The sequence below is a fragment of the Alnus glutinosa genome, chromosome 1 (assembly GCF_958979055.1).
Source record: "Alnus glutinosa chromosome 1, dhAlnGlut1.1, whole genome shotgun sequence".
Lineage (NCBI taxonomy): Eukaryota > Viridiplantae > Streptophyta > Magnoliopsida > Fagales > Betulaceae > Alnus > Alnus glutinosa.
Genome location: NC_084886.1, coordinates 42,323,325 through 42,337,274, shown reverse-complemented (window position 1 = coordinate 42,337,274; position 13,950 = coordinate 42,323,325). Strand labels below are relative to the sequence as shown.

The window sequence follows — 13,950 nt, the reverse complement described above, 5'->3', positions numbered from 1 at the left end:
ACAAAAAAAAAAAAAAAATTCTAAATCAATTATTACCCGGTCACACCCGAACAACTGGACCCAACTCCACCCAAACCAATCTATTTCCATTTCATCTTTAAAGATCAACAAATTAATCAATTCCATTTCATTTCCTTACTTGCCATCACGATCATATATTCTGATAAATACGATCACACTTTAAATGGTAAGCCACAAACATTGATCCATAATCTCTATTCCAAAACCAACGTGCAACCAACCGGACCCCAACATTCTCTTGGGCCAGGCCCTCCCGCCCACTTACTGAGCATGCGGACGTTAGCTCATTTCACCCCCTTTCTACGCTCCCCGGCGGGAGCGCACGTTAGCCCGTTAATCAAATAAGAAAAAAGGTGCGCAGTGTTGACCCTCCCTCCTACACGTTCCGAAACCGGAAATCATGTGGCCGGTTTTAACCCGACACATTTCACCGAAAAAGAAAAAGAAAAAAAAAAAGCGAAAGAAATGAAAGAAGAGAAAACCTGTTTTTTATTCCCAAAATACCCTCATATCTCTCTCTGTCTCTGTCTTCCGCATCTATTCAAATCTTTCATTTCGGATCAGCCTCTCTCTGCTGTTGTTCATGGAGCATCAGAGGCGCCAAGAGGAGGGCCTCCCGGAGAGGAAGGGGCAGAAGAGGAAACTGGAGGAGGAGATCGAAGAGGAGAGACAGATCTCCGTGCCCTCCGGGGACGCTAGGCAAGTGCTACTCGCCGAGGTTGGTGTGCAGGTTAATATCCTCAACTCCACCTTCTCTTGGAAGGAGGCCGATCGTGCGGCGGCCAAGCGCTCCACTCACGTCCTCGCCGAGCTCGCGAAGAACGGTATGTATATCCGATCTCGCCGTATTTGCGAGTCCCTTCCGCTTCTCTAGTCTCTGGAAGTTTCTGGACTTCGCTCTTCTTCATAATTATGAATTTCTTTTGCGCTTTTGTTAGTTTTTGATTTTTATTTGGTTGCAGAGGAAGTGGTGAACGTAATTGTTGAGGGCGGGGCGGTTCCGGCTCTGGTGAAGCATCTTCAGGCGCCGCCGTCAACCGAAGGTGACCGGAGTCCGAAGCCGTACGAGCACGAGGTCGAGAAGGGGAGCGCTTTTGCACTAGGCCTTCTTGCTGTGAAGGTAACTTGTTTTTTTTTTCTTCCAAATTTTACTCAATCTTCTTGTTAGTTGTTTGAATTTCCTAGCTCTGTGCTTAGTTTGTGAGATCCTGGTTTGGCTTTTTAGCGATTCAGTGGTTTTGATGCGAATTGAAGTTATTGTTAATGGCTTGCGATCTCTAGTTTTCTGCAAGTTTTGTTAAATTTGAAAAAGATTAGTGTAAGAGTAATTAATATTTGATAGAGGCTGCATGGTTGAAAACACATGAAGATTATCGCTAATGATTTTGCAAGGTTTGAATTACAGTGAGTAAATCAGTTAGTGCGACTCTTCTTACTTCATAGCATGCACCGTCTAGCAGCAATAGTTGTATTTTTATTTCTTGGTTGTGGCATGTGTAAGATTTTTGATGTATTCATGATTTTTTAAGAATCATAGGAAATCATACGTCTCGTTGATAAATTCCATAAAATTATATTTTAAGAATGGCGGGGATTTGCAACTGAAATATAAATTAGGGTGTCTTTGGCTGTTCCGTGGAATTTTGTGTTTGCATTTAGTTTCACATATTTTTATTTTTATTCTTTTGTATGTTCTACATCTTGAATGGTGCATTTTTTTAATTGGCAGCCGTTGAAAAACCTTGTGGTAGAAACTTTGGCTGGTGATGTAAATCTCTTGTGATAATAGATTTACAGCTTTCATTTGTCAAGATGATAGATTTAAAGCTTCATATCATATTTAAATTTATGAGTCCATACAATTTTATTAAATGACGAAGTGTGTTTTTAATTTATTAGTGAACAAAAGTGGTGTAGCTATGTTATGTATGGTATTTGTTAAAAACACCATAATTGGTGTATAACATGTCAAAGTTTTGTTAAAATTAATTCAAGATTTGTTTTTTTGTTTGTAAATATGTGTGTAGTTTTCTTTAGACATCTTAGAAAAAAAAAAAGGAACGTTGCCCTTCATTTACTGTTGGTCATAAACGTGCTATTAATCAAACTTGAGGGGAACTCCAAGGCCCCAAAATCATGGTTAGAAGGGAACTCTAATCGTTAAAGACTCTCAATAATACAGAACTTTATGTTAAATGATTTAACTTGTAACACTGGGTTTATTTCACACGCATGAAGCATTAATGAGTAGCTGTTAAAAAAAAAAAAAGAGTGAAAATTGCACGTGCTCTGTGAGAATCTGCGTCACTGTTATTGTGGCAGTGCTCAATAGGGTACATGCCTGAAGTTGATGATGCCCAGTCGTGTCTGGAATCAGCCATGTTATTTCTGTTTTGTGGGATATTAATTAGGGCTAGTTGGGTTGCCCTTCGGTGACTTCTGCTTACATTTATGATTCTGCTGTTGATCGACCTGCACCCTCACCTGTCTTCTAATTATCCCTCTGTGTTTGACCTTGCTTGGTTAGTTGTGCTATTGGGAAATTATGATTTAGGATATATATTAAAAATAATTCATGCTAATAGTGTAGTTGCTGATCTGTGGTTGTTTTGTTTTATCTGTTAACAGCCAGAGCATCAACAACTCATAGTTTACACTGGTGCCTTGTCACATCTTGTGGATCTGTTAAAGAGGCACAAAGATTGTTCTAGCTCTCGTGCAGTGAATAGTGTCATTCGTAGAGCTGCTGATGCCATCACCAACCTTGCCCATGAGAACAGCAGCATTAAAACCCGTGTCAGGTTTGCTTGTTTTATGTGCTCTGCTTAAAGCTTGGGATTCAACAACATTTCCTTTATGTGACCATCTGGAGTGGATATGGATATGCAGGATGGAAGGTGGGATTCCACCTCTTGTTGAATTGCTTGAATTCACTGATACAAAGGTGCAAAGAGCTGCTGCTGGGGCATTGCGAACCCTGGCATTTAAAAATGATGAAAATAAGAACCAGGTATTGGGCCTTTCTTTCATTGAAAATTTGGTTTTATGAGGTTGAACATTGTTAAACCACATAACATCATGACTTTGCAGATAGTTGAATGCAATGCACTTCCTACCCTCATTCTAATGCTTCGATCTGAAGATACTGCTATACATTATGAAGCGGTAGGATCTGAAAAGAGGATGCAAGTTATATTATAAACTATTGAAATTTATAGTAGTGTGGAATTTGGTGTTTGCACTTTACATTATCAGCAGCATCAGATCATTTTTCATGGCTCCCAGGTTGGTGTGATTGGAAATCTGGTGCACTCGTCGCCCAACATAAAGAAAGAAGTTCTTCTTGCTGGAGCTTTGCAACCTGTTATTGGACTACTTAGGTATGCCCCAACTTTGGATTCTCTTTTTTATTGTATTTTCTTTTCTTTTCTTGCTTAGCTGTTGTATATCCACCACAACTTGTACCTTTAAAAAGAAAAAAAGAAAAGCAAAGAAAAAACTCTTTATTTTGCCACTTCTTAAGTTTTTATGTTGTGTAGTTGTGCATCCTCTTGTGTATTTCCTGTGTAACTAGGGGTGCCTCTTTTAATGATAATTATCGATTACTTATCAAAAAAGAAGTTTTATGTTGTGTAACAGTTCCTTCTGCTCTGAGAGTCAAAGAGAGGCAGCTTTATTACTTGGACAATTTGCTGCAACTGATTCTGATTGCAAGGTGGATTATATATTTGCGTTTTGCTTAATTTTTCATGTTTAGAGTTAGTTCCTTTGTTTTTTTGTTGCCGAGAAGACAGAGGAAGTTGAACTAAATGATGGGCTACAGAATTTTTCTAGTTGAGATGGTTGTTTTGTAACTACGAACTTTTTTGTTCCCTTCTATCTGCCTTCTATCTGTCTTTGCTTGTTGATTAATTATGGCTTATTATTTTCCTTCTTTGCTCCATACCTTCTCTGATGATGCATCAATTGTTGTTATTTATTATTTATCCCATTTGGTTTCCTTTTTGCTTATCTCTTTTTATTGAAAAACTAAAAATTCTGCAGGTTCATATTGTACAGAGGGGCGCTGTCCGACCTTTGATTGAGATGCTTCAATCTTCTGATGTACAGCTTAGGGAAATGTCAGCTTTTGCATTGGGGAGGTTGGCACAGGTTATCATTTATCTATGCATGTTTTTTACTTTCTTCAAATCACAATTCATGGATACTATTTGACTGATTGTGTAACACCCCCAGCTGGCTAGGGCTAGGTTTGTCAACTAGTATTCTCAGAGGTGCAAAGCATTATAAGGCTTACAAAGCAATTAACTAAATATGGAAATAAATGCATGATAAAAATGATGTTAATTTAAAATTTCATGAAAAATGCAGAAACGCTTGGTTGAAATTTCTATAATAATATCATAACGGAAATAAAGATTCGTAAAACACTTAATAAAATAAAATTTTATGGAGTGTGAATGGACTCAATAATTAACCCTACCCCCATTCTGGCCTTTTAGCTCAACCTGCTCATCACCTAAAATCAAAAAGTAAATTGAATGGGCTAAAAGGCCCAGTAAGTAAATCTCCAACCATAAAACAATTGGGTTAAATTCATTTTCTTTAAAACCTTTCACTTAAAGCGATTCATTTCTTGTAACACTTCAAAGCATATTTATTACATAACACTATTTAGGTAAAGATAAAATCTTCTTATTTTAAAACCTTTTTCTTAAAACATTTTCTTCTTTGAAATCACTTCAAAGCATATTAAACAAATGTCACTATTTAAATGAAGATACACTTTTTTTTAAAAAAAAATCAATTTTCAGTAAGGCTACGATAAAGCACATTTCTCTTCTCAAAACATATAAAATATTTGTTTATAACTAATATTCTCATAATAGGGTCCATGTACAATGTTACCCCCCGTGTACTGCAGTCCTAGCGACCATGGTAGTCACTGTGGCCGCAAACCTGCCCATTAGCTAATTAATCAAAGTGCACTTAGCGTGACTATTGATGGAATACCACCTTTTGGCAGAGCCTCCTTCAGTGGTTCTTCTTCCATCCCAGTGTTAGTATTGAGCCATGTTTTCTTTGAATTCTCTTTGGCCAAAATAATCTCCTCCACACGTGTCATCGTTTCATAAGACTTTTCTCATTCTTTTCACTTCTCTTAGTACATCTTAGGGTAACGTGTATGAAGGTTTTATATTTATACACTTCTTTTATTTATCACTCTCTAAAAGTAGTGACTTCCTAATTCGGGGACTTTTCAAGAATGTTAATTTATTATATTTCGATCTAAGAACTTTCTCAAAATAAATTCACAACTTTTCATTTCAAAAGCTCTTTAGCAACCTTTTACGCAAGCAAGGTAAATTCACAATACATAAATAAAACAATTATTCACAAATACGTATATATGGTGCTAAAAAAATAATGAATGGGATAACATGACACGAAACAGCCTTAGAAGAAGCAGAGGATCTACTTACCTCTTGATCCAGCTAAGTACAGAACCTCCCGTTGCTAATTACCTTAACCAAATGTTTGGCCACATTAATAACTTAGTAATTCTATCTTAGTTAGAAGACCCAATTGGTCTTTTCTAACCAAGACTCTAATGATATGACCCAAAACACTCTAAACGTACCAAATTCGTAAAGCAACTCTAACAACAATTAAGCTTAATTACCTATAACACTATCTGGGCCCAAAGACTTAGATTAAATGGATCAAATGCACTTTCCAAGCGTGTTTTTAACAAATGCTTCAAAATTTAAACAACCATCTACTTCTTTAATAGCTATGCGAAAATAATGCAACTTGAAACTAGTTTAATGGAAATTCACATAGTTAACATAATATATGGTATTCATCATTTATATATAAAAACAAATATTGTTTTAATGGAAAATTAAGACCTTTAAGATTCTGACCTAGCCAAACTTTGTGGCTATCATGAAGTTTCCAAAAATCTCTTACATCAAAATAATTATCTTTCATCTTGTACGCAGTTTATGAAACTGTTTTCGGTGTTTTAAATGCACAAAGAATAGTTGCTGGAAATCCATATATTGTTCTCAACCATGACCTGGAGCCTTCTTTCACAAAATATAAATTGTTAGTTTCTGTTTTTATTTATTATTTATTTTTGGTGCAAATGCATAGGAGAAAACATGAGATGTCTGCCGTGTTCCAAACTAAGAGTAAAATCATTTATTTACACAAACACAAACAATCAAAAGACTCATTCACAAAAGATGACACTGTTGAACTACAACAAAAAGACGAAAAGAATGAAATACTACAACCTTTGAACCGAGTTGCGTGTGATGAAATATAAAGACAAGACAAGATAAAGAGAATTGTTCTTGATGAAGAGAAGAGGTGAGGAGAATTAAAATATTGCAAGGGAGAGAAGGAGATGGTGCTAGGGGAAAATATATGCTGACAATTACTCTTCCGAGAGCAAGGTTTGTATACTTGGTGGTAGATGAAAGAGACGAGAGGAAAAAGACGGCTGCCCACAGCTTTAGGGTTTCGTCTCTTTAATATAATTTTGCAAGGGTAAAAAGGGAAGAAAAGAATGAGGGGTATTTACTGCCCAATGTGCGTGAGACTTGAAACCACTATGCTTGAGATTTTATTTTAGAAATAGGATTTACATATTGAATTTGCCAAGGTGGCATATAAGCAACGTGAGCTTTGGAGTTTTGAAACCAAAATATTTTCGTCAAAACCGTTTGAATGAAAATAATTATGGAAAGTGCTTAAAAGGAAACTTTTATTGTCTCAAATTAGTTAAGGTCTTGAATTTGAAAGACAAAATCTTACACCAATTCAATCCATGCGTTTTGGAAAGAGATTCATTGAGAGTTATGACTTTTAAAATTTCCACGTACTATGGTTATGCATGAGTTTGACTATGTCTTAAATTTCTTTAAATAGAAGATTTTATGATTTTAATTGTAAAGCTAGGAATTTAATTCTATTCTATTTGGTGACTAATGAATGAGGACACGTTGATGAACATGTTCATGATATTGAGTTTAAAGTTTGGATTTTATAATTATTAGATTTCCTTATAAATTCTTGCTTTAAATTTGAAAACAACATTATATATGATACATATAGGCGGCTAGGGTTTTAGTATTGAGAAATTATTTTTGCACATCATTTGTACATCACTTTTCTAAATCAACCATTAGATTTGTAGGATCCACAATGATTTACATGTGGGTCCTACAAATCCAATGGTTGATTTAAAAAAGTGATGTACAAAAGATATGTGGGTCCTATAGATCCATTGGTTGATTTAGAAAAGTGATGTATAAAAGATGTACAAGTGATGTATATGTAACATGTCTCTTTAGTATTAGTGTTTTTTTTTTTTTGAAAACAAATTTTCCATAAAGAAAAATAACTTCAAAACACCATTTTGTTTCTATAAAGATTTGAACTCGAACTATTTAGAAAGAGATATGATTTTTTGCCACCCCAAGACAACTCCTGACCACCTTGCTCATGTGGTAAGGTAGTCCCCTAGCTCGCTTTAGAGTTTTTTTCCAAAAAAAAGAAAAGAAAAAGAGTAAAACTAAAAATTGCCACGTTGACAAAGGTGGTCAAGAGTTGTGTCTTGGGGTGATAATGTATTATATTATTCAATTCTAACCATTAAGCCAATTAAGTCATTCAAAATAAATCTTTAAATCAAAATATCTATTTTATACCTTAAGGGTTCTTTGATCCATTTAATTAAGATAAACCAATCATACTAATGGGCATGTACAACACTGAGTTCATCCACCTCCACTAGGCCTAGGAATTACTCTAGCCTAAAATTGTGGTCGTTATAGATTGAGAGGCATTTAAGGTTTTCAAGGACCTAATAAAATCCCAATAAAGACTAACATGGACTCAGATGAAATAAACCCAAGACACTTAGACATGTATAGAAGTTCTAGACTTGCCTCAATTATCAAAATGCCCTTAATTTGAATGAGTTAATAAAAAATTGCAAAATCTGCCTCTATTACAAAACTAATCATAACTCATGAAATAGAAACCCAAATTAGGAACTGATGTAATCCTAGACTTCTAAGGACTTGGCATGCAAAGTGATACAAGACTTGACCAATTTGACGTTGCACATGAGACCCAAAATAAATCTTGGGATCTTCAAAGTTGGAAGGTAACAGCAAAATGCATTAATGGTTTTTTTTCTTTTTCTCTACAACAATTTTTGGATTTGTGCATTTTCATTACCATTATTGATGAATTATCATGTTTTGATAGAAATATAAGTTGAATTGAAAAGTTATATGTTTGAGTAGATGATATCACCCTTAAACTGAAAATCATTGGGAAGTTATGATACTCTCTCCTACAGTTACAAGTTCTTCAGGTTTCTAATGGTATTGGAATTTGCTTGTTTATGTTTTCTGTTGCTTTCTAACTTCCCCCCCGCCCCCCCAAAACAAAACAAAAAGAACTGAAATCCTCTTGGGTTGCACCCTTGCGCTTTTTAATCATGTATAATGTGTTGTAAATTTTGTATATATGGCTTTTAAAATGCATGTGCTGAAGCAGATTGGCTGGAGTTGGTTTTCTGCAATATCTCATGTGTAACATATGTTGAATTGTTGTCGCTAAATGTATAATTACTAAACAAGTTCTATTGTAATAGTGAAATACGGAGTTGTTAATTATGCGTTCTGAGCAATTTTTTTTTTTATTTTTTTAAATGATAATAATCAAGAGCTTTTTAAGATAATTGCTTCAAGTAAATTTCCTGTTTGAAGCTTTGATAGGCATAGTTCTTTTTGGCTTGTTGAGAGTCTCTACTTTCAGGATACACACAACCAAGCTGGCATAGCTCACAATGGTGGTTTGGTGCCGTTACTGAAGCTTCTTGATTCCAAAAATGGGTCTTTGCAACATAATGCTGCATTTGCTCTTTATGGCCTTGCAGATAATGAGGTATATTATAACTTATGAATCCTTATATTGTAATGGCCCAAAAATTTGAATTGCTTCAACTTGTCATTAGTAAACACCATTTTAATGTTGTATAGTGTCTATTCATTTCTCCTGTAGGATAATGTGTCCGATTTTATTAGGGTGGGAGGTGTTCAGAAGCTGCAGGATGGAGAGTTTATAGTTCAAGTATGTGTTTGTCTCTATTTATTTACAAACATGAGCTGTCTTTAGTAGGTTTCCTTTAAATGCCTTATGCTACTGATGCGATATTGCAAACAAGAGTTCAACATGGTTGCTTCTTTATCATAATGGTCATAAGAACCTAGGAACATCACTGTTCTTTTTCTTCCTTTTTTTTTTTTCTCTTTCCTGGTGGGGCATCTTAACTGTATCAAGATTATAATTTTACCTGTAGGCAACAAAAGATTGTGTAGCCAAGACATTGAAAAGATTAGAGGAGAAGATTCATGGACGAGTAAGTGTCTTCTTATATTTCACTTGTTTTAACTGTGTTATTGTTATGTTATTGTTGTTGTTATTATTTGCTTTCAGAGTACCAGGCATGATAGTGTACTGATCTGTTCGTATGTATCCATAAATATCTATGATCAATATGTTTGAGGTTCTCATCCTTAATTTTCTCCATGCAGTTATTCTTTACTTTTTACTTAAAAAAAAAAGTTCTCCATGCAGGTTTTGAACCATCTGTTATATCTTACGCGTGTGGCAGAGAAGGCTGTCCAAAGACGAGTTTCTTTGGCTCTTGCCCATCTTTGTTCCCCAGATGATCAGAGAACCATATTTATTGATAACAATGGCATGTCATATCCTCAGTAATCTCCTTTTGTCTATTTTAGTCAAAAAAATTTCCCTGCACAGGAAGTTCTTTCTAGTAATTATGTCCATGGTGTTTAAAAGTTGCTGATTATACTACTCTTTCTTGCAGGGTTGGAGTTGCTTCTTGGGCTTCTTAGTTCTACTAGCCTTAAACAGCAACTTGATGGTGCTATGGCTCTATACAAGTTGGCTAACAAAGCCATGGCTCTTTCTCCTGTTGATGCAGCTCCTCCATCTCCAACGCCACAGGTAGGTTTCCTTTCTTAAGCTTGACTTGTTCATGCCTTTTGTCATAATATTAATATCCATGTGTTTTGGTCATAATGTAAACGCATGGTAAGAGAATAGTATGTCATACAATTTCATATGGGTCATGTTTACCATTTTGTTAGAGCAAATAGATACATCCCCTTAAATTTAGGGGCTTCAACTGGTGGACATTATGTTTGCTTATTATCTCAACTCAACTCAACTAAGCCTTAAATTGGGGTGTTTGCTCATTATACCATTTCAGTCGCTGATTCTAACTGACCAATGGCTTCAACTGTTGGACATTATGTTTGCTTATTACTCTGCTAGGATCCATTGGGCATCTTAATATTAGTTAAACTGCTATGGAATGCACTTGGGGATCTGTTTTTAAGGACCTACCAACCTACAATTTATATTTTGGCTGAAAATTTATGGAATTTTGGTGATTGGTTTTGTAGTTTTCTTCTGCTTTCCTTTCTTCTTAGTCCACATAATGGCTCGCATAAATATATGGACCCATAGCTGCATTTGTTTTTGTTTTTGTTTTTTTTTTTTTTAATTAGTAAATTTAGATTTATTAAAAGCGAAAGGCGCACATTTGTATCTCCTGTGGTGCTTGGTTATCATGATTTTCTTGTTCTTTTTTCTCCCTTTAGCTAAGTGTTTTTTCTTCTATACTTCATGTGTACCTGGGTGCACCTTTTGCTTTTAATGATATCTCGATTACTTATATAATAATAATAATAATAATAATAATAATAATAATAATGGTTAGACGATGAGCTATTAAGCTGGATTGAAGATGCATTTTGGGTGTGTAGGATCAATTAGGGGATTCCATGTCGATCTGTAAGAATATTCCACATATTGAAAAAGCAAAATTTCTTGATGCCTACTCCCTTGGTGCATGTTTGCCTCCTGCATGAGTTCTGGGGCATGGCACCTCCAACGTTTGTACATGATGTTGTTTCATACGCTCGAGAATTTCTTGAAGTTTGAATTGCCTATGATGACAGACAATTCCTTCCTGCAGGTCTACCTAGGGGAGGATTATGTAAACAGTCCTACATTGTCTGACGTTACATTTCTAGTTGAAGGTTTGAAAAATTATTATTTTCATATAAGTTTGAGCTACTTCAAGCTGCGCTGCATAATTTTGGGAAACATTCTGAGTAATGTGATTGAAGTGATAAAACTTTTGTTAGTATGAATGAGCTCATTGAATACTTAGGTGTATTTGTTTTTTTCTATTGCAGGTAGACGGTTCAATGCTCACAGAATCTGCCTGCTTGCTTCTTCAGATGCATTCCGTGCAATGTTTGATGGTGGTTATCGGGTGAGTATGTATATATATATATATATCATGTCTTGACCATAAATTATTCCTTCCCCCTCCCCCGCAGGTGGTAAGGTGTACCCAAGCTTCATTTTTGTTAGAAAAGAGCTTCATTATTGAACTTCCTTTGGTTTCACAAGTAACTTGTTGTAAATTGTACCCAAGCTTCATTTTTGTTGGAAAAGAGAGCTGCATTATTGAACTTCCTTTGGTTTCACAAGTGACTTGATGTAAATCCGGGATGATTCTGGTTTTTGTGCTCTTTAAGCTTTTAGTCTCTTTCTTAATGTCAATTCGAATATAACTTTTGATGGATGTGTTGATTAATACACATTTTAATTTATTCCGTTTCATATGTATTACAGGAAAAGGACGCAAGGGACATAGAGATTCCAAATATTAGATGGGAGGTTTTCCACTTGATGATGAGGTTTAATGCACTGTAGTTTCCTTTTTTGAGAAAACTGTAACTGGTGAGCTATTTTAGTTTACTGACTTCTCATTTTATACAGATTCATATACACTGGATCTGTAGATGTTGCATTAGATATCGCACAAGATCTCCTCAGAGCTGCTGATCAGTATCTCTTGGAGGGACTTAAGCGACTTTGTGAGTATACTATTGCACAGGTGAGCTAGGGATTTTTGTTCATACACATGCGCGCGCGCGCGCACACACATATATATATAAATATGCGTTTTACACACACACACACACACACACACACACACACACACACACACACACATATATATATATATATATATATATATATATATATATATATATATATATATATATATATATAAATATGCGTTTTTGGATCGTGAAGTGGCTGTTTTATGGCTTTTCAATATAAATCTCAGGATATATCATTGGAGAATGTATCAAGCATGTACGAACTTTCAGAAGCCTTCAATGCGATTTCATTGAGGCACACATGCATCCTGTTTATCTTGGAGCAGTTCGATAAATTGAGTGCTAGGCCAGGGTATCTGCTCCTTTCAACCTGTCTTTTTCCTGCTTTTCTTAAATGTTCCATTGGCAATTTTAAAGAAACGAAAAACTATAATGTTTGCTTCTTTTGCTATTTAAATCATTAAGAAAAAAAGTTTGAATAATTTTGGGAACTTTTCCAAGTTTTATGGGAGGTAATCATATAAAGAATAATAGCACTTAATCAACAGCTTTAGCGACTTGTGGGTTCTAAGACTGCTCTTCTCCACGCATACTTGCACCTGCACATAGTCCTAACTACATTATTGCTTGTGACGTTAACTTGCTCACGTGACATTAGTTTAGATCTTAAATGTCAAATTATTCCTTTTAAGTTTTGCTGTAAACGATGCAGCTTACAAAGAAAGTGGTGAAGCATGCTGATGATGGATCTTTGGAACTTTTTGAATTAGTTATGCGTTCTGTTTTGAAACGGAGATCCAATTGAATAGGTTGAGATACATTTCATTGCTTAAAAAGAGAAGAGAAAAAAATTATGGTGTTAAAAAAGATGGGAGAACAATTTGGAGATAGGAAAGAAATAAATACTGGTGACGAAAGTTATGGCTAAAGCTTTGTTATAATCCTAATACGGTTAAAAATTGATAGTAAGAGGGTTTGTTTTAGTATAAATTAAAAAAAAAAAAAAAAAAAAGACGGATTAAGACTTCAATAAAGCTGTTTTCATAAACAGTGACAAACTCACAATATTGTTAGAAATCCATGAGTTCTAGCATATTTAGTATCACAGGAGTTAGGATCCTCAGCTTTTAGCAGGCAAGCCGTAGATGTTTCGAACTTTTCCATTGCAGAATTTATATTTATCATAAGCTAAAGCTCTAGACTCAAATTTATTTGGCATCTGCTTAAATTGTTCTTATGCTGGAATTTGCAGGCACTCTCATCTGATCCAGCGTATAATACCAGAGATTCGTAATTACTTTGCTAAAGCTCTTACTAAGCATAACCTACATGACTTGCGGCTGTAGATTGCTGCCCTTATATTCTTCTTGATCTCTAACCAAATACGATGTACAGAAATTGTAGTTCCTGTTGACGAGCCAGTCGAAGGTTCTAATTTGTTGATTGTAGTGAGGTTCCTAAACTTTCTGAGGCCAAAGTCCTGTTTCTTGTGAATATACACTGTAAGTTTCTTCTGTGCCGGGAATATTTACCTTCACGAATATTATCATCTTTATGCACTATGATGGTTTATATGACTTGATGTGTTATCTCAAGTGTAGGGAATTTGGCATCTTTGTGCAATAATAGTAGGCTGCTTAAGTTCACTTTGAAGGCTATCTTTTATAGTATTGCCATTGATTTCCTCTGTAAAGATTTGAGAGAAATTGTTCGGAGAAAATTATAAAGTAAAGCCCCAGCGACTGAATCTATTAGGTTCTTCAATTCAATGCCTGGGATATGATGTAATATTTCGTTAAACATTATGCTTATTTTTTTTTAAATGAGAACCTACAAATTAAGAATGTTTAGAGCAAACTTATCCTGCGTCTCAAAGGCACTAGAATCCTTGAAA

General features: G+C 35.1%; 1 protein-coding gene across 2 annotated transcripts; it reads left to right on the top strand.

Annotated features, from left to right (window-relative positions):
* The first annotated feature begins 528 nt into the window (after positions 1–528).
* On the top strand, positions 529–13,913 carry LOC133882288 (ARM REPEAT PROTEIN INTERACTING WITH ABF2). 2 transcript variants are annotated; one of them, XM_062321433.1, is made up of 20 exons: positions 529–845; positions 984–1,141; positions 2,650–2,822; positions 2,911–3,031; positions 3,112–3,186; positions 3,307–3,401; positions 3,661–3,736; positions 4,066–4,173; positions 8,863–8,991; positions 9,109–9,177; positions 9,407–9,466; positions 9,685–9,808; positions 9,938–10,077; positions 11,114–11,177; positions 11,337–11,416; positions 11,782–11,846; positions 11,929–12,046; positions 12,284–12,408; positions 13,309–13,558; positions 13,658–13,913. In XM_062321433.1, the coding sequence occupies exons 1-19, from the start codon at positions 605–607 to the stop codon at positions 13,400–13,402; spliced, it is 2,115 nt and encodes a 704-aa protein (XP_062177417.1). In that variant the 5' UTR covers positions 529–604; the 3' UTR covers positions 13,403–13,558; positions 13,658–13,913. The 2 variants fall into 2 exon arrangements, with proteins under 2 accessions (XP_062177417.1, XP_062177409.1); XM_062321425.1 differs by having other exon boundaries at positions 3,643–3,736.
* Positions 13,914–13,950: the final 37 nt, after the last annotated feature.